Here is a 27046-nt window from a genome sequence, read left to right on the forward strand (position 1 = left end):
CCTCTCATCTGAGACCATCAACCCACACATCTTATCACGTGGCTTGTTGAGCGCGTTGCCACGGAGACATAGCGTGTGTGGAGGCTTCACGCCATCCACCGCGGCAACCATGCTCAACTCACCACGTGCCCCACCGAGAACGAACCACATTATAGTAACCACCAGGAGGTTACCCCATGTGACTCTACCCTCCCTAGCAACCGGGCCAATTTGGTTGCTTAGGAAAGCTGGCTGGAATCACTCAGCACGCCCTGGGATTCGAACTAGCGAACTGGGTAGCCAGCGTATTTTACCACTGAGCTACCCAGGCCCCTGTAAATAATTAATTAACGAAATTTACCGTATCCACTGCTTGAATTTAATCAGATTTGTCATTATTATTTTTACAAAAATATAAGAATCTTGGGGACCCCCCTAAGTCTACTTTTTACTTCTTATGGTGGGTCCCGGATTCAACCAGCTCACCCCCCACTGGTTTAAATAATCCAAATCATCCTTTTCATTCAGAATTCCAAACCTGCATTTTGTTTTATTTTAAATCAACACGAAAATGGTTGATTTGTGAATTTAGCATGTTGAAAAAGAGGACAGTGACTCATAGATGGCACGCTCTGGGACCATCCACTGAAACACAAACGCACACACACATGTTGGTGCAGCTATCATTATGAGGACTCTCCATAGACATAATTATTTTTATACGGTACGAGCTATAGATTCTATCCCCTAAACCTACCCCTCACAAAAAAAAAAAAAAAAACTTTCTGTATTTTTACATTAATAATAATAAAATAAATAAATAAATAAATAAATAAATAAAAAACATCGTTTAGTATGTTTTTATTTTAAGTGATTTGAATTATGGGGACACTAGAAATGTCCTCATAAACCACATTTATCGCATAATACCCTTGTAATTGACACATCCACATGCAAAAATTACATGCACATGCTTGAATAAATGAAAAGAAAAACATTGGAACAAAACAGTATAAACAAAAATATTTATTCATCAATACTAGTTTGTCTTTGGAATCACACTGGTGGTACTTTAACAAGTATTGTCAGTAAGTGATAAACATGCTTATGAAACTCTTTGGTTTCTGAGTATAACTGATGGTTTGAGGGCTCAAGAAAACAAAACAAGATGATATTCCAGCTGCTGGATGAATCAGTCCTGACTGTGTTCCTTGCTCAGAAGTAATTGTTTGTATTTACAGAGCGCTTTGATCATACAGAAAAAAAAAAAAAAAAACATTGCACACAAACAGAAGTAGTGATTTCTTTTGGAAATGTACACTGCAGACCAAGTCTGATCATCATCGAGCACAATAATCTCAATGAAAAAGAAGCAGGAGAGACTGACAATAGAACCTGCCATTCCACATAAGAACCAACAGAGGGCAGAGTGCAGCAACAACAAAATGAAACAGCCACAAATCTGACGATAATGGGCACTCCTCATCAAACTCCAAATCTTCCTTCACATAGACACAAAGATTTTCCTTCATTAACTGGACAAGAGTCTCAAACACAAACCTGTTTAAAAAATTGCTTTGCTGTTTTAAAAAATCAGATCCCAGACCAACAGTTAAAGACAACAACAGGTAACTTTCCGGCCCATTTCTGGCTCCTCCGCTATGCGTAGATGGAGGTACTGCTGTAGTTGTGTCGTGCGCAGCCCTTTGGGGCCCTGGAACACTTGTTCTATTCACTGCATATGATCAAGTTCTGTTATACTGTATATACTTTAGAGTCTCACATCTCAAAGTGGCGGTAGATGCTCTCTACATACTCCAGAACTCTGTGCCAGTCCGGTGCATCATCTTTCAACATCTCTCCCACCGTCTAAGGAACCACAGTGAAACATTAGTGAGAAATAAACATTTACAAAAATTTTAGCCATGTTTGCATAATATTTTAGTCAATTTTATATCTGGCCAATCATATGTCATTCTCATGTACAGCAAATCATGTCTGAGTCAATTTGATATCCAATCATTCATGTTTTAGTCCTTCTTTTGTCAAGCCAATTACATTTAGTAATTTTCATATCTGACCAGTCATGTTTCTCATTCTCATGTAAAATCATATCCTGAAATCACTTGTAACTATCTGAGAGAAAGTTTTTGCTTCAAGATAGAACTAATTAATCATACACTAGGTGATTAGTATGCTGGCTGAATCAGGATGGGGTAATTACAGGACTGGAGTTAGTAAAATAAACTACAATTGCTCTGAAACAACTTAAGCAATCACCCACTAGTGATGTAGCGATTCCAAAGCTCTCTCCAGTCCGGAATGCTAGAGCAAGGTTCTCTTTCTGAGGATAAAATCATCATCAATATCATTAAAACTTTTCTGTAGATACATCTGTTTAACCATGTGTGCGTCTGGTGGTGTTACCTTGTTTTCGGGACTGAGTGTGTTGTATGGTATGTGAGAGGGGAGGTAACTGTGATAGATTGCACAAAAGGCCAAACCATCCACCCAGCTACTGCTGAAATTAGTAATTTCAATATTCTGCAAGACAGAAAGGAAGCAAGGAGACAGCAGAGTGGGAGAGAGACAAGCAGATATTCCACATCAATCACGCAACTCTCATTTCAGGGCACTTCAACTAAATTTGCAGCCTGAAAATGAATCTAAATCTAAAGTGACCTTGGGTCTTGACGTAAGTTAAAGGACAGTGGCATGAAGCTGTTTTTCAGTGCGGGGTATGTAGGTGATTACAATGTCTAAATATTCACCTATTTAGTTCCATTCTGTTCAGTACCTTGTATCCTTGAGTTCTGCCCTGGCACCAGCGGAGCAAGGAGTTCCGCCTGGAGCCGCCATGAGGTCTCAGTAACCTGAGTCCTGATTGGAAATCATCCTGTGTCCTGATGTGAAAGGAGAGGGATGAGGGAGATGAAAGAGGAGAATTGCCAAAAGAAAACATGCCATGTCTTTCTCTTTTGACAGCATTACAGTATTGCTCAAGAACGACTTTTTCACACTTGAAATTGTTAAGCCATTTTAAACATAATCCTGGGTAGTCAGGTTTTGAGATTTCACACTTTACATTTGTAAACCATGGGTTAGCATTCTTATTTGCACATTGAAAGGGTTAATAACATTTACTGGACAAGTACAGCACACAGTGTGTTTCCATCTGGTGCTAAAACTAAACATAGCGCATTAAAGTTTTGTGTGTGAAAACTGTGAAAAATGCATGAATATTTAATAAGCAAGCATTAAGAAAATTTATGACTGGTTGTCTGTTGTTAAACAGCTCTCCATTATCAGTGTTCGTTAGATTACTTCTACAATGTAATCTGGTACTGATTACAAATTACAAAAAAAAAAAAAAAATCATAATCTAATTTAGGCATAATCTTTAAATAATCTAATTGGATTACCTTTGAATTACTTATTGCATGTTTTGATGAAGTGTAGTAGGTGCCAATTTACACTCCTTTCATTAAACATTAGTAATCATGAAATCAAACAGCAGTTTGCTATTTATCAATCCCTGGTGTTTCTTTGAAAATCAAGACTGAGAGGTAATGAAATTGATATGTAATCTTGTAATCTAAAAAAAAAAACTGTAATATGATTGTGCATTTTTTAAATGTCATGTAATCTAACTGGGTACAAGTACTTGATTTTTGTAATCTGATCACATAATCCAGATTATTTGTAGTCCATTACATTCCAACACTGCATTGTTTCACACTGTATATATCTTTGGTACCGCCATTTGGTTCGGTCTACTGTACTTTGGAACAGGACTACATTAACCAGGATTAAATGCAGGTTTAACTCCCTTCAAAAATTGCTGTTGTGAAATATTGTTTAACCCAGGGTTAATTAAAATAAAATAAAAATTACCTTGTCCTGTTAATCTTGTTTGGCACATCTATTACTGAAGAGTTGCATGTTTGTAGGAGTGAATTCTCTTTTGGACATGTACAAACATGCACACAGAATAAATAATTAATGTCTGTTTGAGGTATGTTAGCAAAGGAAAAAAAAAAATACCATGAAATCCAGTCAACTAGATATTGTGTAAATGAAAACCGTGCTCGCACACCTTTGATGGAATTCTTCATGTTGTTCTGTTGGTCTGCACTTCCGCTCAAACTTGGCTGAGTCTTATTCTGATGATGCTGAAATTAATAAACACTATTATCTGATTTAAACTGTTAAACATTACAGATGTGTTAATAATACCTAATTAGGTCAGAATAAGGAATATACCGTATATATCTATTTATATACACAGTATTGTTCAAAAGATTTAAGGCACTTGTGAAAATGTTGCATAATGAGAATGCCATCAAAAATAATGCCATAAATAGTTTTCTTTTGTCAATAACATCATACAAAGTCTAATAAACATAAAAAAGCTAAATCAATATTTGGTGTGACAACCTTTGCCTTCAAAACAGCACCAATTTTTCTAGGTACACCTAGACACAGTTTTTCTTTTTTTGTTGGCAAACAAGATGTTTCAAGCTTCTTGGAGAACTTGCCACAGTTCTTCTATCTATTTAGACTGTGTTAATTGCTTCTGTCTCCTCATGTAATCCCAGACTGACTCAATGATGTTGAAATCTGGGCTCTGTGGAGACCATACCATCTGTTTTAGGGCTCTTTGTTCTTCTTTTGTTAATTTCTATTTGCAAAGGGAATGTTGAAATCTTGCAGAATATATAAAATAAACATTTTAAGACAAATGTTTTTGTGAAAAATATAAATATATACATATACAGTGTATATACAATACTATATATATATATATATATATATATATATGTGTGCGTGTGTGTGTGTGTGTGTTGTGTATGTGTGTATTTTACAATACTCACAGATTCTGTTGTCACAGTAATTGAGAGCTGGGAGGTACCATTTATAACAACATCAGGGTAATCTGAGGGCAGCCTGCATAGACTCCTGCAAAATAATGGAATGATCCATGAATGTAATACAGGGGGACAGACTGACAGACTGTGGGCTGAAAACAATTAATCATTCAGAATCATTAAACAATGTTCTTCTTCAGACAAATCAGATATTATTATTTTTATTATTAGAACTTTATTAATCCCCGTGGGACAATATATACACCACAATAAATAGCTAATTCTTTTTGTTATTAAAAGTTTTTACTGATTCCATATAATATAATTATATATATATATATATATATATATATATATATATATATATATATATATAAAATAATAATAATAATAAAAAATAACAGAATATTTGGAATCACATATTATTTACAACCCTTCCTCCTGAACATTAACCACCCCACCCCACCCCACCACCCAACACAAACAGATACCCCAGTGGTCAAATACAATTGACAAAGACACACAAACAGATAATAAAACAGAAGAACATTTTTAGAAATACATTTTTAAAAAGTATATGTTCAAAAACAAAAAGGCTACAACATACACATTTAGAACAACACGTCTCCCTCCACTGTCCCTCCCCGAGAGCCCTCCAAAAAGGCCAAATAGCTGCCCCACCTCCTGATGAACGTATCCATGTTGCCTATCCTTCTATATGACAACTCTTCCCAAGCTGCCACCCTGCCCATCTCCTCGCACCACTCACGAAACGAGGGGGCTCCAGCTGACTTCCATCCTCTAAGGGTAACCTGTCTGCCCACCACTTTTAATATTTCCTTCCAACTCCACGAGTTCTCGTGCTTTGGATTTTTTTGATGAATGAGGTATACTGTATGATCCGGACCCCTAAGAACCGCCTTAAGTGCCTCCCAAGCCACGCCCACAGAGGATACTGAGGACCAGTTGGTCTCCATGTAAACAATGATTTCAGTCTTTAACATTTGTTGGAAATCAGGATTTTGCAAAAGGGATACATTAAGGATCCCTTTTTTTTCTCTATATGTGGCAACACCTCTAAACTCACCAGGGCGTGATCCGAGACTAAAATGTTTCCAATTGAGCAATCAACAACAGATGAAATGAGGGACTTGGATATCAAAAAATAAAATAAAAATCTATTCTAGAATAAATCTTATGGACTGATGAAAAAAATTTATAGTCCCTACCAGATGGGTTCAAAAGTCTCTAAATATCTGTAAGACCAAGATTTTTACACATCCTGCGAAGCGTCAGTGTTGCTCTAGGGGGCTTACACACTTTTGCTTCACTGTGATCAAGGACTGAATCCATCAAAAGATTAAAGTCTCCTCCCAATATTATATCATGAGGGGTGCCAGCGATTTGCAGGATCCCTTGAAGATCTATAAAAAAGCCCTGATCATCAGCGTTAGGTGTGTAAATATTAGCCAAAATCAGACATTGCCCCTGAATTTCTGCTAAAACAATAATGACTCTCCCTAATTTATCTTTAATCTGTTTGAGACATTTGAATTGTAAATGTTTATTTACCAATGTAATGACTCCCCTGCTCTTACTTGAGCCAGCACTAAAGAAAACATGTCCACCCCATACCTTCCCAAATTTTCAGCTTCTTGCGGGGAAAGATGCGTTTCTTGAAGAAACACTATATCATATTTCTTACGTTTAAGAAAATAAATAACCTTCCTTCTTTTTATGGGGTGCCCCAACCCATTCACATTCCATGTGGAAAGAGATAGTACACTCATATTAACATCTGACATTTTGATATAATAAAAAAAATAAATTGTGTGCCAAAAACAAAATTATGAAGACCATGTTTCAACATTAATGCAACAATAAAAACCTGAACTTCCCCCTGAACAAAACAAACATAAAAAAGAAAAACGTGCGCATTAACCCCACACACGAAATCGCCAACAGGCGTCAATCCCTCTAAACTCAAAGAGTTCACGTACGCCTACGAGAGCCCCCGCGACAACTTTGCCATCGGATTGCTCAATTTTTCCTCACAAATTTGTTAGGCAAAATTACATAACATCAAATATTTTGTAAAACACCCCAGCCAATAGGCAGAATAAAACCAGAGAATGTGTAGACTCATTCACAGAACTGTCTCGAAGGTGTGTTCTTTCACAAAACAAATTCCAGCCAATATAAAGCCGTTCAGTTTCCTCGGTCAGACAAACGAATCTTCAGTGAGCCAGCTGATGAGTGTAGCAGATGACGTAATCATTCCAACGTCTCACGAAAATACTCCACAAATCATACTCCAGCCAACAGGAGGCATAAGCACAAGGAACAGACAGATTCATCCATAACTGTCCCGAAGTAATGTTATTTAACAAAACAAACTCCAACCGCTAGGCGGAACCAACACAAAAGGAAACGAAACACGCATCCCAGTTCCTCGGTTGGTCAAGATTAAATTTACTCAGAGGCCGCATAAAAGCATATCCCATGACTTACACAGTCCGCCAACTTTATAAAATACATCTTTGTGTGGGCATGTAGATATTTTGTGGTCATCTGTAGTGTCTATTCTTAATCTGGCCGGGAACTTCATTGTAAACGTGATCTTCCGTCAATGCAAAAGTTTCTTTAAGGAAAAGTGTTAATCCACAAAACAAACTCCAACTGCTTGGCGGAGCCAACGCAAAAAAAAACAAAAATGGCGCCCAGCTTCCTCCGAAAGCCAGAGTATGTATAATGAGTCAATCCACTCACAAGAGAAACACCCAATGGTTACTCACCCATTGTTTCTATAAAAGACATTGCCTGATTGGGACATGTAAATACTTTACAGCCGTTCTTGGTGTTTATTCTCAATCTTCCGCTGATGTAAGAGTTTCTTGCATTCCTTGAACCGATCGTGTTTCACTCTTGTTGAGTTCGCAAAGTCCGGAAACAAGAAAATATTGTGATTCTACAAAAAAAGTTTTCCTTTGCTCCTCGCCTGGCGCAACACGAGATCTTTATCGGATGATCTAAAAAATTTGGCCAGGATTGATCGGGGCGTTTCTCCCTCAGCAGATCTGCGAGCCGGGACTCTGTGAGCTCGCTCGATTTCTAGTTTATGGCCTGTTATGTTGAGCAGACTCGGGAAAAGCTTGTCTAGGAATTTCACTATATCTCTGTCCTCCTCATGCTCAGGAATTCCCACAATTGGAACGTTATTCCTGTGGCTTCTATTCTCAAAATCTTCAAGCTTTTCAAGAACACGTTCCAAATCAATTTTGGTCGCGGGCGGATTAGTGGATAATTCCCTCTCTGATGACTCCAAATAATCGATTCGTCTCTCAACATCTGTCACTCTTGTGAGTAACTCAGATAATTTATTTTCCATCGCCGTAATCGATCGACGTATTACAGCGAGATCCTCCAGGTACCTTCCTCAACATCACCGACATGTTGGACAGTTGACGCTAGATTTCTTCTCCCGCCGCGCCATCCAAATCGAGCCCCGGTCCACAGGCCTGTCTGGGCTTTCATCTTGAACCTGTAAGTGTCTTTTAATGTCTCCAGAGTCTGATGATTTTTACTTCTTTGCCATGTTTACCTCAAACAGCAAATGTGTAACTGGGTGTATCGAATTTCACCAGATTATATCATGAAAATTATTAAAAAAAATTAGCAAAGTGCGCAGAGCTGTCTCTCATACGTCTGCCCTTCGCATGGCATCCATAAATAGATAATTCTAATGAAATGGATGGAGACACAGGGCCTCAAATGTGATTCCATCCTTTTTTGGGGGGGAGCAGGAAATGGAAATCCTGGAGTGGAGCTGGAGTGGAGTGATTAAAAAACCCTTTGAAGTGGGGAGGGGAAATTGCTGTTGCTCCACTGACATACTATAACTTGGGCGGTACTCACCTTGACCTCTCTGTAGTACTAGAGATGCGCAGTTCTCTTTTTCCTTTCATCTCATCTCTCCATTTCTCAGCTGGGCCAATGTTCTTCTCATATCCCTCCACTTTACTGATTTCTCCCCCTCTCTCTAGGCCGCTGAGTTGTGGCTTCCCCTGGTGGCTGCCTGTGACCTCCTTCAATTTCTGTTTGCTCTGCTCCAACTCAACTTTGAGGCTTTTCAACTGACCTTCGAATTGTCTTCGTCCCTGCAAGGCATTAGCTAGTTTACTGTCCCAGTCCTGCCTAGCTTCTCTGAGAGCACTTAGCTCTTCCTCTGCCTCTGCCCTCAGTCTGTCTGAAACCACTAGTGCCACCTTCAGGTCAGCCTGGAATTGCTGCCACTCCTCACGTTCTACCTACAGAAGGAAGGAGGAAGAGAATGAGAAAAATAAAGAGTGAAAACATACTGATGAGTGTGATGATCATCTTGTGGATAAGTTATATGTCATTCATGTATTTACATGCTGCTTGGCAACTTGAACACCATTGTTCACAGATACCAAAGATGATCTGTTTATTTCTTCATAATTTTTATTTTTTATTTTATTGTCTTTACTTCAGGGGTCTTTTTTTTTTTTTTGTTTTTTTTTTCTATTAACATTTTTTATTTATTCCTATATTAACACATACAAGCAAGAACATATACAAACAGAATCAATACTTAACCCCCTCTATTACTACCCCCCCCCCCCCGCCCCCCCCAATCCTTCCCAAAACAACATCCCAGTGGTCCCACATAATTATAGACACACAAAAACATATATTAAAAAATAAAATAATTAATAAAATATAATTATTCACACACATAACCTCTACATCTCTCTCTCCACTGTCCCTCCCTGAGAGCCCTCCAAAAATGCCAAATATTTGCCCCAATTTCCCATAAACAAGTCCAAATTACCCAATCCTCTAGATACCCCTTCTTCAAACGCTGCCACCCTCCCCATCTCTGTACACCACTCTAGAAATGATGGCGCTCCGTCGGACTTCCAACCCCTTAAAATGACTTGTCTGCCAATCATAACACCTGTTAAAACCCAATTTTTTATAAATTTGTCCCCCAAATTTATGACAGCTCTGCCACCCAAAATACAAAGTCTGGGGCAAAGCAAAACTTGAGTGCCCAAAACGTCAAACAAATAGCTCTGCACCTTCATCCAAAAATCTTGAATCTTAACACACCCAAAAGGCATGAGTTGTGTCTCCAACTTCTGATTGACAACGCCAGCAGTTGGGTGTGTCTTTAAGACCAAGAGGGGGTCCAGTAAAATCTATGTGGAATTTTAATTGCATAAGGTGAACCCTTGCATCTCTAGATGCAGACTTGACATTTTTTAGAATCCTAGTCCACACTTCTTCCTCCAATACCAAATTCAAATCTTTTTCCCATAATCTCTTGATAGAAGCTAAAGCTCCATCCCCAGACTCCGAACCAGTAGAGAGTAATACACTGATGCCTCATGACCTTTTCCAAAAGCAGTAATCACCTCTCCCAAAGCATCTGCCGCTTTAGGGGGGTGTGTGCTACTCCCAAAAATAGTACAGAGCATGTGGTGCAGCTGTAAATACCTATAAAACTGAGATCTGGGAATCCCAAAATGATGACCCATATTCTCAAAAGATCTCAACACTCCATTCTCATACAGGTCGCCGAGTGTAACAACCCCTCTCACAATCCACTCTGACCAACAGGAAGGAGACTTATTGATACATAATTTTGGATTCAGCCATATGCTTGAGGCAACATTTAAATAAACGTCCGAATTAAATACTCTGGCCACTCTTGTCCAAATCATGTGCAAATGTGAAATAACGGGGTGTGACTTAACTTCTCTGGTTAGTTTAATAGAAAGACTTTGCAATGGTGAAATAGGGGCAAGGACTTCCTGTTCAATAGAAAACCAGGGAAGGGCTCTTTTAGGTCGAAGCAACCAATGAGCCAAATGCCTGAGACCGAACGCGTAATAATAAAACAAAATCTTGGGTAAGCCTAACCCACATTTGTCAATCAGCCTATGTAATTTGTTGGAATGTAGTCTGGGACATTTTCCAATCCAAATGAAGGACTTCGCTATGCTATCAAATTGCTTAAAATAAGAGAGGGGAACATCTACAGGGAGAGACTGTAGCAAGTAGTTGAATTTTGGAATACAATTCATTTTAATAACATTAATCTTCCCAATCATCGATAAATGTAATGAAGCCCATCTGTCCACATCGCTCGAAAACCTTTTTATTAAAGGGCCAAAATTAACTGTAACTAAATCAGACAAATTTGCTGGGAATAAAATACCCAAATACTTAATGCCCTGTTTGGGCCACTGAAAGGCTCCCGGCTGGAAAGCCGCTACTGGACAGTATGCTGTCAGAGCCAAAGCTTCGGATTTAGACCAAATGACTTTGTATCCTGAGAACTTGGAAAAGGGATTAATAATTCTTTGGAGGGCAGGCATAGATCTATTGGGGTCGGACTTTGTATCCTGAGAACTTGGAAAAGGGATTAATAATTCTTTGGAGGGCAGGCATAGATCTAGTGGGGTCGGAGACGAATAATAAAATATCATCTGCGTAAAGCAGAAGCTTATGCGTCATACCTCCCACCTGCATCCCTGGAAAATCATCCTCCTTTCTTATCGCAGCTGCTAATGGTTCCAGGGCAAGACAGAACAATAATGGGGAAAGAGGGCAACCCTGCCAAGTGCCCCTATCCAGAGTAAAATAATCTGAAATTAGTCAATTTGTTTGTACCGCTGCAACAGGGTGTCTACAAAGTAACTTAATCCAACCAATGAATGTACTCCCGAACCCCTAGAGTTCTAAAATCTTAAAAAGATAATCCCATTCTACCATATCAAATGCCTTTTCGGCGTCAAGTGAAATGGCAGCGACCGGAGACTGATCATTTGCTACTGACCACATGATATTAATGAAACGCCTGATGTTATCAGAAGAGCTGCGGCCCCGAATAAACCCCATCTGATCTATATGTATAAGAGATGTCATAACCTTACTTAAACGATTAGCCAAAATTTTGGACAACATTTTTACATCTAGCTGGATCAGGGAAATTGGTCGGTAACTTTTACACACACACACAGATCTTTGTCCTTTTTAAGAATCAGACTGATCCGGGCTTGTGTCATGGTTGGAGGAAGCTTTCCGTTCTTTAATGATTCTGTATAAACTTCTAACAAAAGTGGAGCCAGTTCTGTAGCATAAGATCTAAAAAAATTCAGCAGCAAAACCATCTGGACCCAGAGATTTGCCTGTAGGTAAGGCCTTAATTACCTCGTCAAGTTCCTCCAAGGTTATCTCAGAATCAAGACAATTTCTTTGCTCAGTCGTCAGTTTAGGAAGTTTGAATGGTTCCACAAAGTTTCTAATATCTTCATCAGTAGACGAAGACGTAGAACTATAAAGATCAATATAGAATTCTTTAAAAGCATTATTAATATCATTGGCCGAGGTAAATATTTCACCACCAGCAGATTTCACTGAGGGAATAGTAGAAAAAGACTCTCTCTGCTTTATACATCTAGCCAAAAGCTTCCCTGCTTTGTCCCCTGACTCAAAGTATGACTGTCTTGCTCTGAATAACCAAAACTCCACTTTCCGTGACAAAATAGCATTATATCTGTTTTTCAATCTAGTCAATTCTCTGAGGCCATCAGACGACATTCTGCGCTTCAGCTTTGCCTCTGCACTTTTAATATTCTCTTCCAACTCCACAAGTTCTCGTGCTTTGGATTTTTTGGTGAATGAGGCATACTGTATGATCCGATCCCTAAGAACTGCCTTAAGTGCCTCCCAAGCCATGCCAACAGAGGATACTGAGGACCAGTTGGTCTCCATATAAACATTGATTTCGGTCTTTAACATTTGTTGGAAATCAGGATTTTGCAAAAGGGATACATTAAAGCGGCAACTATATGATTACTTTTTCTCCGTATGTGGCAACATCTCCAAACTCACCAGGGCGTGATCCGAGACTAAAATGTTTCCAATTGAGCACTCCGCAACAGATGAAATGAGGGACTATTCTAGAATAAATCTTATGGACTGATGAAAAAATGTATAGTCCCTACCAGATGGGTTCAAAAGTCACCAAATATCTGCAAGACCAAGATTTTTACACATCCTGTGAAGCGTCAGTGTTGCTCTAGGAGGCTTACACACTTTTGCTTCACTGTGATCAAGGACTGAGTCCATCAAAAGATTAAAGTCTCCTCCCAATATTATATCATGAGGGGTGCCAGCGGCTTGCAACATCCCTTCAAGATCAATAAAAAAGCCCTGATCATCAGCATTAGGTGCGTAAATATTAGCCAAAATCAACCTTTGCCCCTGAATTTCAGCTAAAACAATAATGACTCTTCTTAATTTTTCTTTAATCTGTTTGAGAAATTTCAATTGTAGATGTTTATTTATCAATATAATGACTCCCCTGCTCTTACTTGAGCCAACACTAAAGAAAACATGTCCACCCCATATCTTACCAAATTTTTCAGCTTCCTGCTTGAAAAGGTGTGTTTCTTGAAGAAACGCTATATCATATTTCTTACGCACGACAGCGCCAACCGGCGTCAATCCCTTAAAACTCAAAGAGTCCATGTACGCCTACAAGAGCCCCCACGACAACTTTGCCATCAGATTGCTCAAGTCCGGTGCTTCTATACAAATTATGTAAGGCAAAATTACATAATAGAAAATACTTTGTAAAACAGACCCCAGCCAACATGCAGAATAACAGAAAAAACATGTAGACTCATTCACAGAACCGCCTCGAAGGTGTGTTCCTCCACAAAATAAACTCCAGCTGATATAAATCCATTCAGTTTCCTCGGACAGACAAGCAATTGTTCAGTGAGCCAGCTGTTATGAGTTCAGCGGATGACATAATCATTCCAATGTCCCGTAAAAATACTCAACAAAACAGACTTCAGCCAGCAGGAGGAATAAGCACAAGGGCAAACAGATTTATCCACAGCTGTTCCAAAGGAGTGATATTCAACAGAACAAGCTCCAGCCGCTAGGTGGAGCCAGCACGAAAAACAAAACCGGCATCCTGGTTCCTCGGATGATAAAGAGCCAAACTAACACGGAGGCAGGAAAAAAAAAAAGAAAAAAAAAAAGAAAAGAAAAATACACCATAACTTACTCAGCCCATCAACTTTATAAAAGACATCCTTTATGTGAGCATATAGATTTTTTGCGGTCATCCAAAGTGTCCATTCTCAATCTGGCCGGAAACTTCAGTGTAAAAAAGATCTTCCTTCAATGCAAAAGTTTCTTGGAGTCATGCCACAAAACAAACTCCAGCCGCTAGGCGGAGCCAGCGCAAAAAGAAACAAAAATGGCACCCAGCTTCCTCAGATAATAGAGTGACTGAACCACGAGTCAGTCCACTAATGTAAGAAACATCAAATGGCTTACTCCAATGTATTTATGAAGGAGAGTGCCTGTTTTGGACATGTAAATACTTTGCGACCATTCTTCGTTTCTATTCTCAGTTTGGCCGGAAACATCAGAGCAAACGAGATCTTTTTCTGATGTAAGAGTTTCTTACATTCCTTGAAATGATCACGTTTCTCTCTTGTCGAATTCGCAAAGTCCGGGAACAAGAAAATATTATGCTTCTTCCAAGAAAGCTTCCCTTTGCTCCTCGCCTGGCACAACACGAGATCTTTATCGGATGATCTCAGAAATTTGGCCAAAATCGATCGGGGCCTCAGCAGATCTCCGAGCAGGGACTCTGTGAGCTCGCTCAATTTCCAGCTTGTGGCCTGTTATGGCGGGCAGACTCGGGAAGAGCTCGTCCAGGAATTCCACCATATCTTTGCCCTCTTCATGCTCAGGAATTCCAACAATTCGTATGTTATTCCTTCGGCTCATATTTTCAAAATATTCCAGTTTTTCCAAAATTAATTCCAAATCTGTTTTGGACGCGGGCGGATTAGCGGATAATTCCCTTTCCGATGACTCAAGATAATCGATTCGTTTTTCAACTTCTGTCACTTTTGTAAACAACTCAGAGAATTTTGTTTCCATCGCCATAATCGATCGACATATTACAGCGAGATCCTCCAAGTCACCAACAACCTTCGTCAACATCACCGACATGTTGGACAGTTGACGCTGAATTTCATCTACCAACGTGCCATCCAAATCGAGTCCCCGTCTCGCAGTCCCCCCAGAGGCCTCAGCTTGAACATGTAAGTGTCTTTTAATGTCTCCAGAGTCTGAGGATTTTGACTTCTTTGCCATGTTTACCTCAAAGAGTAAGTATGTAATTGGGTGTATCGAATCTCACCAGATTATAACATGAAAATATTTAAAAACTAGTAAAGTTTGCAGAGCTCGTGTCTCATACGTCTGCTTCTCGCATGGCATCCCCGCTACTTCAGGGGTCTTAAACTATTACTAATTTTGACACACACACACACACACACACACACACACACACACACACACACACACACACACACACACACAAATATAAATACATTTAAAAGATTATTTAGTGTATATATGTATATATATATATATATATATATATATATATATATATATATATATATATATATATATATATATATATACATTTTGATCTATTATATTATATAATATTATATTAAATGTTGCTCACATCTGTCAAACTATTTACTCCTTTACATAAAATGCAGAATCTCTTGTAGAAAGACATATGAGAGCTGAGCAGTAGTCAGAGGATATAATGAATGTTTTCCTGTGGAGTGTATAGTCATAACTCATTATAGTGAGCCTATGAGGTCAGATGGTTTGTTTTGAATCTCACCATTATAGTGATCATAGAGTGCTGCTGTCCACCTCACTGTGTTTGCTCACTGCTTCGACTAAACTTCACACACACAAACACCTCTTCACCACACTACTCACAATAACAGCACTGTACAGATGTACTAAACCCCACTGTGCACTGATCTGCACAGGAATGTGAGCTAGTACTACACATCTCAGGAAGATCAGTAACAAGAGCTGCTGCAAAGGCATGAAACATATCCTTTAGTATTTAAATGCAGTGGTCCAGAGATGTATCATATCCACAAACACACAGGAATCTGTGCTTACTCTGATTGCAGCTGTGGTTGCTCAATACTCAGTAAGGCATAACACAGAAAATCATGACGATATCAAGAAATACAAGCGTGATTCCATGATAACACTTTATCAACACACACACAGCAACTTGTATTTCACAATCACAACTAATAAAACAAATCTTTGGCTGCCACTGAAAACAAAGAAAACTGTGGTTGTTAATATTACATGTAAGTCAGACGGCTCTGACTGTCTAAGTAGGTGGTTCTTGGACAGAATACGCTGCAATTTGGACCATCCCTTATGCCATTTAGTCAAAGGTCTGGCTATGTGAGACTGGTCTGCATTTAACTGAACCCTTGCATCATCATTAATCTGACAGGGTCTCAAACCCTGGACTTCCTGGTGTTTTGGAGTTCACATTTTCTCCCAAGTAAGGAGAGTGAAGCTTAGGAATCCTCAGAAGCCGTTTATAGCAGAAACCATTTAATGATTTATTTTTGGAATAAAACAATACCTAACCACTCTACATGTACACATAAATACATGATAGGTTAGATATGCACAAACTGATCTTTCTTTCCATCTCTTTTAAAATGCCCTTCCTTTTCCTTTCTCTTTCTCTCTGACTGAAACATCATCATGATTCAGTAAGAGTGGGAAAATTACTCAAAGGACCACAAACTACTGACTGTACTAAAGTTAACAGAGCGAGTAAATCATTATGGTGCAATCTTTACAATAACATACAACAGACAGGATGAGGTGAGTATGCTTAGCAGGAAAATCAATTTAGGAAAAGAGAGGCCAAAAAGAGGAAAATGCAATGACTTAAGTGTTAATATGATGAAGGGGTAAAGAATAACCATGTAGAATCTGTGAGAAAGCTGTACAAGGAGTTAGAAGAACAGCTGGAAGACTGCAATTAAACAAATAACACCAAGGGAGGATGGAACTAGAGTAGGAGGAGAGATCATGGAAAGTTTAGGGACCCTTTTCATCACTTCAAGGCCTCCAGAACCCATCTGGAGCTGATTAAAGCAAGAATACACAAAACTATACTCTCTCTCTTTCTAACACACACACACAGGTCTGGTGATCTATCTGATGCAGGAACAGAGGCTGTTGGGGTTATTTTTCGCTATTACCTGAAATGTAACTACAACCTTTTCAAAGTTTCAAAACTTTGGTATATCACACGGCACATTGGCTGACTGCATACATTTTGAAACTTCGAGAAAATGCAAAAATATGTTAATAATAATGTGCACGTTTACACATTGTGGTAGAGAAAACTGTGTTTTCACAAAATAAGCTAATTTATGTAGTTATTGAAAAAGAATTCCTGTTATAATAATTGTCAACTGCACTTTGTTTGACATAAACAGTATTACTGATACTCTGAATTATTTGAATGTTCTACTGTACTTTGAAATCCACAAAAGGAATTTTAAACACTTGCAATATTAATTATAAGAAACATACTATAAAAGACTTCAGGCAAAAACCTTTTTTTTTTTCTTTTTTTTTTTTTCTCAGAAGAGACAGTATGTTTACATGTGCATTATAATTGAGCTATGGTGCGTTTAGCATAGTAAAGCTAAAATGTTCATCTGTCTGTCCAAGTATCCATGACACAATGCATAATTTAATACAGTACTTGATGTAAAGACGTCAGCTATTTAAGTGTTAAATACACGCCGCATAACTTCTGTCTTTTGGAGCACGAGCAAAATTAAGAGCCCAATAGAGCGCAACAGTACCCGCCCAATTTTTCAGCCGTTTGGTTTCTGAAATGTTTTTCCCCTTCATTTTGTACATTGGGATTTAATGTACATAAAAGTCTACATAAAAGCATTCTATGCCATGAACCAAACCAACCAGCTCCATGGTGAATTACAAGATTACAAGCTTTGATTTGAAGCAAAAAAAGTATTTGAAAAACAGAAAAAAGACAAAAATACAAGACTGTGTACTTTAGGGGCCCTATTTTAAGAGTGCTATGCAATACGTCATACGCGCAAAGTCAGTTGTCATGGCCATAAAAATGAGATATTTTTGTACAAGTGTGTGCTAAGTCTAGGCACAAGTGGGTTGGCAAAATCGAAACGCAAAACGCTAATGGGCTTGGTCAAGTGCAGTTTAACTCTTATAATTTTGGTTCTTGCACCGTCTGCGTCCTATTATACAGTATATCCCACTCCCTTTCAAGCAATGTCGATATAAATGAAGACAGCTTATTCAGAAGAATTTGGTAGCGTAAATGGGCTGTATGTAATGGATTAGAATAATATAAATATGAACCATTTGTGGCTTACTTCCTTTTGCACAATAACTATGTCCTTGCTGTGTGAACTCTATCCCGTTTTGTCTGCCATCGTTTCAGTGCTATGGTGTTTACCAGTTAACTACTATATTAGAGGATGTTTTGTTTCCTCCAGCCTCCGGACCGCAATATATGTGTTCTCTATAGACCTGTCTCAACGACAGTCTTGATGGTGTTCCGGGATGCTTAATACTTTGCTGCTCTCCCATTGTTCATTGTTTTGTAATGTTTATTTGTTATATGTATCTCTGTTTAATGTGTTACGTTTCATTTCTGTAAAGCTTTATTGAGCTTTGGAAAGGGGCTATTATATTTATTATTTTGTTAATATTATTATTATTGATCTACTGACACACAAATCATGGTTTTAAAAGGGATTGATAGCTCTTTAACATCACCTGCTGGTGGAATCCCCAAACTGCAAATGCAGGAACTGATTTTAGACTTTTCTCCAAGATTAGATGTGCTTAGCGCAATTACCTATTTCTCAGGAAAATTGCAAATAGCGATTTGCACCTCTTCATTACCATAAAATACACACAGTTTGTGTGCATACACCCACAGATAGCGCAAGCACCCACTCCCATTTGCACTGGCATTAAAATTGCACTTAGAATTAGCGCTCTCACGAAAAATGGATAAGATGTAGCGCACGGTCATTTTGCATTGCGTTATGCCTAACACGGTCATGAAAATAGAGCCCAATGTCTGTCATGAATCCCGCCTTTGTTGTTCCTCCCACTCACCACCAGAGGGCTCCATCAGCTGGGGACTGACTTTAACTCTCTGGACTCCATTTCCCATAATCCCTGTACCTGGCAATGATTACCTGTTCACCTGTTTCCAATTTATTCAGCTATTTAAGTCTCACACTCACTCTCTGTCATTGCGAAGTCTTGTTTTGCCCTGGCTGACATTTCTAAGCATTCTCTGAGTTTTTTGTATTATCTGTGTATGATCCTGGTCCGTTTACCCTGTCTTAACCCACTGCTGCCTGCCTACTATTACTGCCTTGATTTCCTGGATATAACCTGTGATTGTCTGCCGCTTGCCCTGACCCCTTGCCTGTTTATTTACTACCACTCTGGATTTCCTTTGATAGTACTGTTGCTGGTGATTGAACCCCTGCCTGTCTGTATTACTACGTCTATCATGATTAAAGCTGCACATGGATCTCAACTCAGTTGACTTATCATTACAACATCAACTGCAGTCCCATGAAGCTAGTGAATAGCATAATCAAATTAAAAATAATGGAAATATATAAAACTATTGATTTTAAGTTGTTGACAAGTCTTGAAACAATATATTCATTTTTATATAAAAAAATATTCAGATAATAGTTTGTAGAAAGTAGTTTAAGAGTGACTTGTTATCATCATTCATAGTGCTTCATGGGAGAGGGTGGTCACTGCTGTTTTAAACAGCTTGTTTGCCGCCGCTGGTCTGTCGCAGTTCTCTAATTGGTGGATCTTGCTAGATCATGGGTAGTGTAATTATTCACCAGGGACCCCACTATTAAACACTTTTTTTTATTTATTTTTTTAAGTTAAAATAATACGGACTGATGGCTTCAACTGGAGTACAGTATATACCATTGATAAACAACCTTGAAGCTCATAGTAGGTCTGTCTTTAAAATATTATAAGTTATCATTTAATCGATTAATGCGTTTACATGCTGGACAATGCCAAGCTACCACTGCATAATCTAGGTCTCTTAGTAGGTCTGGTACGATTCAGTCAGACTTAAGCATTTACATGTCATGACTATTTAAAAAGACAAATAATTATTATAGTCTGACTGAAATCAAATTTTAAAGTGCATGTACACAAACAGACTGTTTGAATAACTTCTGAGAGGGGTTTTCATGTGACATGCTTTTCCTTATGATGCAAAATGAAACTTTTCTTAAAAGCAAGCATTTGTCTTGGAAGGTGCTCAGATATAGCTGCATGTAATAAAGAGCTCAAATTAAAATGCACTTCATATAGTAGATGATGAATAAGGTCTAAGATAGGCTGACTGTAAAAGCATTAACACATAACAGCAATAATACATGTTGGCAATTAGCCAACCTTGTTAAAGTCATTGAAATTCTGTCTCTCTCTTGCTCTCTGTTCATACTCAGTGCTTTCCAGGCATCCAGAGAAAACAGAAAAAGACCCCACCTCTCTACCCCTTTCTCTCTCTCTCTCTCTCTCTCTCTCTCTATGGATAGTGGTGATGCTTTCGACATCAGCTCACTGGCTCAGTGGGAATTCTACAGAAGTACCACACCCATCTTACATGATAAGAAGTTGTCACTCATTTTGGGGCTTTGCAAAGTGTACTTACAGTACAGTATGTCTGTGTGGGGGTAAATCTGAATCTCTTTCAACATTCTTTACAACACCTCAAACACATATCAATGTACACACACTACATAATCACTACACCTCATACATCACACTACACACACAAAAAAGCACAGTCACAGGCATGTACGTCTGACACAATGGTCTAATACTTTGTGCAAAGCTTTTCCAGCCAAACCCAAAGCCAGTGTGTGACTGCTGCATTCAGCACAGTCCATCTGGAACTGATCCGCCAACGTCTTACATTTGTGTATGTACAAGAGTAAAACAAAAGCTACGGGTGGAGTGACCCTCCACCATCCATGGAATACAAACCCACACAAATAAACCCATGATGATTTATCTTGTCCTCTGTGTGCATTAATTTTATCCACCTTTTAGCAATAATATAATAATAAATTTTAGAATAAAACAAAAGCATTATTTAAAGTATGAATAATTTGTCCAATTGAAGACACCCCAGATGTCCCTAAAAGGAGGTTTTGTCAGATTTAGCTCACTCCTGAAGACAAAATGGTCCCTAAACTTAGCCAATTATGCACACACACTGTTGTTTAGTCAGTTGTTACATGCTGACTGTCTCTGTCACACCAGCCAAACAAAAAAGTTTTGTTCTTGCAAGAGCTGAACAGAATTCCCCACATCCCCCTCACTGTCTCTCTCAATATCTCCCTGTCACTCCCTGTTTCCATCTGTGTCTCTGACTCTCCAACTTCTTCAGGCTTGACACCCTGTAAAGCTGCTTTGTGACCGAAGCATTGTTACATTGTTAAAAAGATGCAATGGCTATCAATATAAATAAACTTTACATGAACTTTCTCTTTCAGTCTCTCTCTCTCATATTAATGCTACAGATCAGTGAAAATGCAAACACACACACGCTCAAGTGTACATGTACACATAAACTATCTATTCAGAAAAATATGGGAGTGAAAACATTTTCATGTTTGTGCTCCTGCACTGTCTTCCTCTTTATCCATCTCACTCTCCGTTTTTCTATTCTTATTTCTTGTCTAAAAAAAGACATTTTTGATCTGATTTCTTGAGATTACTAGATAAGGCCAATATCAGCAGCAGGATAACACAAACACATGCACACACAAACACAAACACACATACACACACAAAGTCAGTTCCTCAACTTAAACAGGAAGAGAATGATTTGTGGGATTGCATTTCCGACAAGCCTTTGCTGAAATTGACAGGCTGTTATCAGACCCACCCTGAGCTGCACCTCTGGGAACAATATGACTTCCTGTTTCATTTTCCTTGTCTTCAAAGTAGGGAATATAAGCACATTGCACACCAGGAATGCATCACTACAGCACTCATGTCAATAATAAATAATCATGCTGCTAACATGTCGCTGATGGAGGACATTAAAGAAATTGTACACAACAAAAAATGTAAATTCTGTCATAATTTACTCCCCCTTTAGATTGTTCTAAACCCATATGACTTTCTTTCTTATGTAGAACACTAACTGAGAATTTTAATGACTGCCTTGGTCCCTCTTTTCTATACAATGGCAGTGGATAGTGACTCACATTAAAACTTAAAAAAGGACCCAGTCACCATAAAAGTTGTCCATGTGGCTTGTGCTTCATATTCCACGTCTTCTGAAGTTATACGATGTTGGTGAGAAACAACCCGAAATATGTCATTTTTCAATGAAAATCATGATGTCTGTTGTTCGTTCATTAAAGCTATTAGAGAAGCTTGTTCACAGTGGCTCGCGTGTTCATGCGAGAACATGAGTTGTTTTAAGCGGTGAAAGAAGAAAGTCATACAGGTTTGGAACAACAGGAAGGTGTGTGAATTATGACAGAATATTCATTTTTGGGTGAACTATTCCTTTAAAATATACATAGATGTCTATTGCTCTAGCCTTTGGGCTCTGTGTCAGGGATTTGGTGAGATCTGGGTGTCGCCACTTTTCTCCCCTTAAAGGGGTCATGACATGAGGAATCAAATTTTCCTTGATCTTTTAACATACAAGAGGTCACTGTACTATAAAAACATACTGTAAGTTTCAGTACTCAAAACTTCCTCCTCAGACCAAGCTGCCAAAACAACTCATCTACTTCCTTCACATTGTGATGTCACACTGTGGAAGACATTTGCATCTGACCACCTCCACAATAACACATCAAAGCCTAATTTACCTTATCATTTTGTAGCCCTACCCAGTAGCTGTGAGCAGTGAGATGGCAAGGAGAGGGCAGGTCAGTCAAGAGCAGAGAGCTAATAATAACAGTGGGTGTTTACTGTCAAGTCTTACAAGAGAGGCAGCAACAAAACGGAGTGTTTCAGACAGAGGATCAGAATGCGGGTGGAAAATGATCATATTTTACAAATATACCGTCTAATTTTTGAGCAACAAAACTTCATAAATATTATAAGTGAACCTCAGGGAACATATTAAAATAATAAAAAAGGCATATCATGACCCCTTTGAACACTAATCAAATAAAAACACTGTACATACATGAGAAAGTGAGAATGATCTTATAAATGTGTCAGGGTATGGGCTTGGAGTACCTGAGACAGTAAATTCACTGTAGGAAGAGATTGTGTTGAATGTGCAGAATCATTTGAGAGACTTGATGGATAGCAAAAAGAAGAAAGTTTGCATCACCTGAATCTTTTCTTTACAACTTCTCAATTCCTCCTTTATCTTCTCTCTCTCCATCAGAAAACACTGTAACAGATCTGGCAAACACACACAGATGATTCTTAATCGTTACCACAGCATACACAATACAAGCATTTGCAAGCTAAGCCATTAGAGGACATGTGTTACTAAGATTTTACCACTGTGATAAAATGACTGTAATGCATGTCTTTAAAGAACTTTTTATAAAGGTTTTTATAAAGCGAAAGGAACAGTACTATGGAAAAAGACACCAATGTTCAATAAATAATTATGGTAACACTTACAGTAAGGTTCCATTTATTAACATCAGTAAATGCATTAGATTAGATATCACAAACTAACAATGAACATTATATTTTTACTATTCTTGATATATGATTGAGACATACCATTTAGTGTGTGTGTTGACTCTTCAATACTGTTGAGCCCGAGTGTGATCAAACACTCCTGTATCAATTTAGCATCCACTCCTGTGTCACCCTTCAAACATACACCTGAGGGTTGAGGTACCTGCGCAGTTACTCGTGTCACCTTAAGTCCCTTCTCAGGCACATGATTTGTGGGCCCTGTCCTGCAGTTCCCAAGCAGCTCATCCTGATTGGTGGAGATCAGTGATGGACTGAGAGTATCATGAGGTGTTTGAGGGGTGGCTGTGCTTGCTACAGTCTTAGAGGAGCTGTTGGAAACAGATGCCAGCTGGGTGGTTGGGGACAAGGTTGTAGAAGTGTGGGTATAAGGTGAGTTGGGAGGTGTTTCAAATGGGTCCAATGTGGTGCCTACAGAGAGACAGATATTGAGACCTTGGAACTGTCAGATGCCTATATCGTATGTAGGAAGATTAGCCTGTCACAGAAATTGTACTTTATTTTTTTTTCACCAAGACAACAGTGGCAACAATATGATTAATTTACTAAAGTTTTTCACAATTAGATTTTACTGAATACAAAGTAGAGGCTGTTTTAATTGAATGTTGCCTCCTGCCTATGAGTGTGTGTAGGAGTGTTTATCATTAAGTACTTTTTGTTGTCGCTCTGTGCAGATGTTTGCTGAATTGGTGAGACCGAAAGCTCTGGACACCACCAATAACAGAGAAGAATACACAATACAGTGTGCAATAATGCCTCCCTCTCTCTGTGTTTCTCTCTCTCTCTCCCTCACATACACACACTCAATCTCTGTCCTGCTGTTCTTTCTTTTTTTCTTTCTCAATATTTGCTTCACATGCTTGAAAATCACACTTTGCTCATAACCCCTTTTTTTATTTCTATTTATCCATAAATTTGTATCTTATTTATCTCTCTCTGCTGACTACACATTTTTCTTCTCTTGTGAAAAATTCCTCTGTATGTCTTTGTGCCTTGGGGGTCACTCGATAAAACACCAACCAACGCATACGTGTGTGTGTGTGTTCACAGAAACTATTTACCTGAAGATCCATGCCGCTCTTTCCCAGAGTAATTCCCCATGTTACCGAAGATCTCGTTTCCCTCTGGAGGATGTAAAAAAAATAATTTCACAAACTTCATTTCTTTGTTTCTCCAACACATTCAAATACACATTGGTCCATCTCATTATCCAATATTAGAGAGTTTCCTCTCCTTCACTAGTAGGGCAAACCAGTCTCAACTTATGAGAAATGCAACCAATTTTGTTTATAAAGGAATAGTCTGTGTTCAGTACAAGTTTAGCTCAATAGACAGCATTTGTGGCATAATGTTGATTAACACAAAAACATTTTTTAATTTAAAACCCCTCCTTTCTTAAAAAAATAAAATAAAATAAAAATATCGGGGTTACAGTGAGGCACTTAAAGTGGAAGTGAATGGGGTCAGTTTCTGGAGGGTTTAAAGGCAGAAATGTGAAGCTTATAATTTTATAAAAGCACTTACATTATTTCTTCTGTTAAAGCGTGTGTATTATTTAAGCTGTAAAGTTTTTCTCAAATTGCTGTTTTTTTATTGTCATATTAGGGTTAACGGCATTAAGTTGTTATGGAAAATTAGTTGTAAAATTGGGTATAACTTTACACAGAAAAGGTTAGCAAGTGATTTTATAACACTAAAATCATGTTAACACATATTGTTTACATCTTGTGTCTATACTTTTGAAAAAATCAGTATATAAACATTTACTTATTGGCCCATTCACTTCCATTGTAAGAGCCTCACTGTAACCAAGATTTTTTTTTTTTTTTTTTCTTGTGGTAATCAACAAGAATGCTGTCAAATGAGATTAACTTGTATTAAACCCGGAATATTCCTTTAATTCAGTGTTTATAACGAAGGTTTAATGAACTGTGTTCACTCCAGTGTACTTTCAATGCAGTTTGTGTAGTAAACTGGGATGAAGTGCGTGCACAGGGACATTTTGAATTAGTTTTGTGGCTAAATTTGCATGGAAATGCAAAAGCCTGCGGACAGCGATAAACAAAGTGGTGTGAGTGATGAGCAGAGCAAGCAGACAACATGGTGTTATGATGCTAAAAGTAAAAGAGACAGAGACGTATTACAAAAGTTCAAAGTTCATAAAATTAGTACAGTTAGGAAACGAACGGAACGTGCCCAAAAATACGCACGTCAAGATTAAAAGTTTATTCCGGCGCTCATGAATGATTTTCAGAATATTTCACATATATTAGCTCGGTTTAAAGGACCGCAAATAAAGGTGGCCTCCCTCCGAATATTATGATGGAAACATTACTTTTAACCAAGATAATTATATATATAAGGAAATGACAGTAGGCTATGGACAGACCATAATTACTATCGGAGTAAAGGTACCGCAGATAATTCAACTTACATAACAGCTTTATATCAGCAAAACATTAATAACGGACAGTTTTTAAAGTTTACAAACCTTACTGAAGGTCTTCGGTGGTCCCGGGATTGAGTGGGAAGTTGTACATGTTGTCGATAGCTGGTGGAGTCAGACCTCTCCACGAGACGGGAGCAGATCAAGAGAAGACTTTAGGATGTGGGTATATTCAGCCCAGCTAAAAACTGTCCTTTTGCCCCCTCATGAGGACTGAACAACAACACCGGAGACGGTAACAGCATGAACCATAAAGCATTTCTCGTTGTCTTGCTTTTGAAGGAGTGGACACGCTCTTCACATTTAACAACTTCTGTGAACACCCTCTACATGACTGAATTGCTTTCCTTACAGTGAAGTTCATACTGCCTCTCTCTGTCAGTTCATTTTATGATCCTCAGGGCTGATGCTGACCCTTGTACCCTGACCCTAGAGGCTTGAACAGAATTTAAAATCAGGTTGTTGAGAGCTTATTCCCCAAGTTATAAATAGTTAAAAAAAAAAAAAAAAAAAAAAAAAACAGGCAATAAACAGCTGAAATTTTGGTGATTTTTTATTAATCTTATTACTATAAAATCTCATTCAAACACTCATTTTATATATAGGTTCTTACATAAAAAAAAAAATATAAACTTATCACTGCTATATTTGCAAATTTTTTTCTTGTTTTTCTGGCAGACATGTTGTCAGGTCTTCATAAAACCGTCTTGTACTGATGTAAAATACAGTTAAAAAAAGAGATTAATCATGTTCATAAATGTATCAGAACAATCATGTCCATTCAGTTTTATTATGTGCTATAAACTGTACTACCCTTCAATATTTCTGTACAGCTGAAGAAAGCCTCATACTCACATTTCTTTGGTGTTTGGTTTAAACCAGGGGTTTTCAAACATTTTGGTGCAGAGGAACCCTAAATATGATTGTCCGTTTCCGAAAAACAAAGACAACATTTTGTTTGCAAAATTAAATAATTGGTGTCTATATAGTTATTGTACTAAAGGCAAAATAAATTACTAAA

At 38.2% G+C, this 27046-nt stretch overlaps 1 protein-coding gene across 4 annotated transcripts; it reads right to left on the reverse strand.

Annotated features, from left to right (window-relative positions):
• Positions 1-825: 825 nt before the first annotated feature.
• LOC127410799 (cytospin-A-like) lies at positions 826-26371 on the reverse strand. 4 transcript variants are annotated; one of them, XM_051646008.1, is made up of 12 exons: positions 26071-26371; positions 24641-24703; positions 23604-23990; positions 23197-23270; positions 8763-9154; positions 4854-4938; positions 4074-4151; positions 3874-3947; positions 2777-2882; positions 2407-2523; positions 2260-2323; positions 826-1848 (listed from the first exon to the last, which is right to left on the reverse strand). In XM_051646008.1, exons 2-12 carry the CDS (start codon positions 24678-24680, stop codon positions 1823-1825), a joined length of 1443 nt encoding a protein of 480 aa, XP_051501968.1. In that variant the 5' UTR covers positions 24681-24703; positions 26071-26371; the 3' UTR covers positions 826-1822. The 4 variants fall into 4 exon arrangements, with proteins under 4 accessions (XP_051501968.1, XP_051501966.1, XP_051501964.1 ...); XM_051646006.1 differs by having other exon boundaries at positions 2264-2323; positions 3874-3907; positions 4076-4151; positions 26071-26369; XM_051646004.1 differs by having other exon boundaries at positions 2264-2323; positions 26071-26368.
• Between the last annotated feature and the right edge of the window lie 675 nt (positions 26372-27046).

This window comes from Myxocyprinus asiaticus, chromosome 20 (assembly GCF_019703515.2).
Source record: "Myxocyprinus asiaticus isolate MX2 ecotype Aquarium Trade chromosome 20, UBuf_Myxa_2, whole genome shotgun sequence".
In the NCBI taxonomy this organism is placed as follows: Eukaryota; Metazoa; Chordata; class Actinopteri; order Cypriniformes; family Catostomidae; genus Myxocyprinus; species Myxocyprinus asiaticus.

Bases quoted from the DNA above. Each gene is read 5' to 3' on its own strand.
- LOC127410799 (XM_051646004.1), bottom strand. From the start codon at position 24,680: ATGGGGAATTACTCTGGGAAAGAGCGGCATGGATCTTCAG. The intron at 23,991-24,640 runs GTAAATAGTTTC...GTCTCTCTGTAG, and splicing joins AGAGCGGCATGGATCTTCAG to GCACCACATTGGACCCATTT. The intron at 23,271-23,603 runs GTATGTCTCAAT...TGTGTTTGCCAG, and splicing joins GTCAACACACACACTAAATG to ATCTGTTACAGTGTTTTCTG.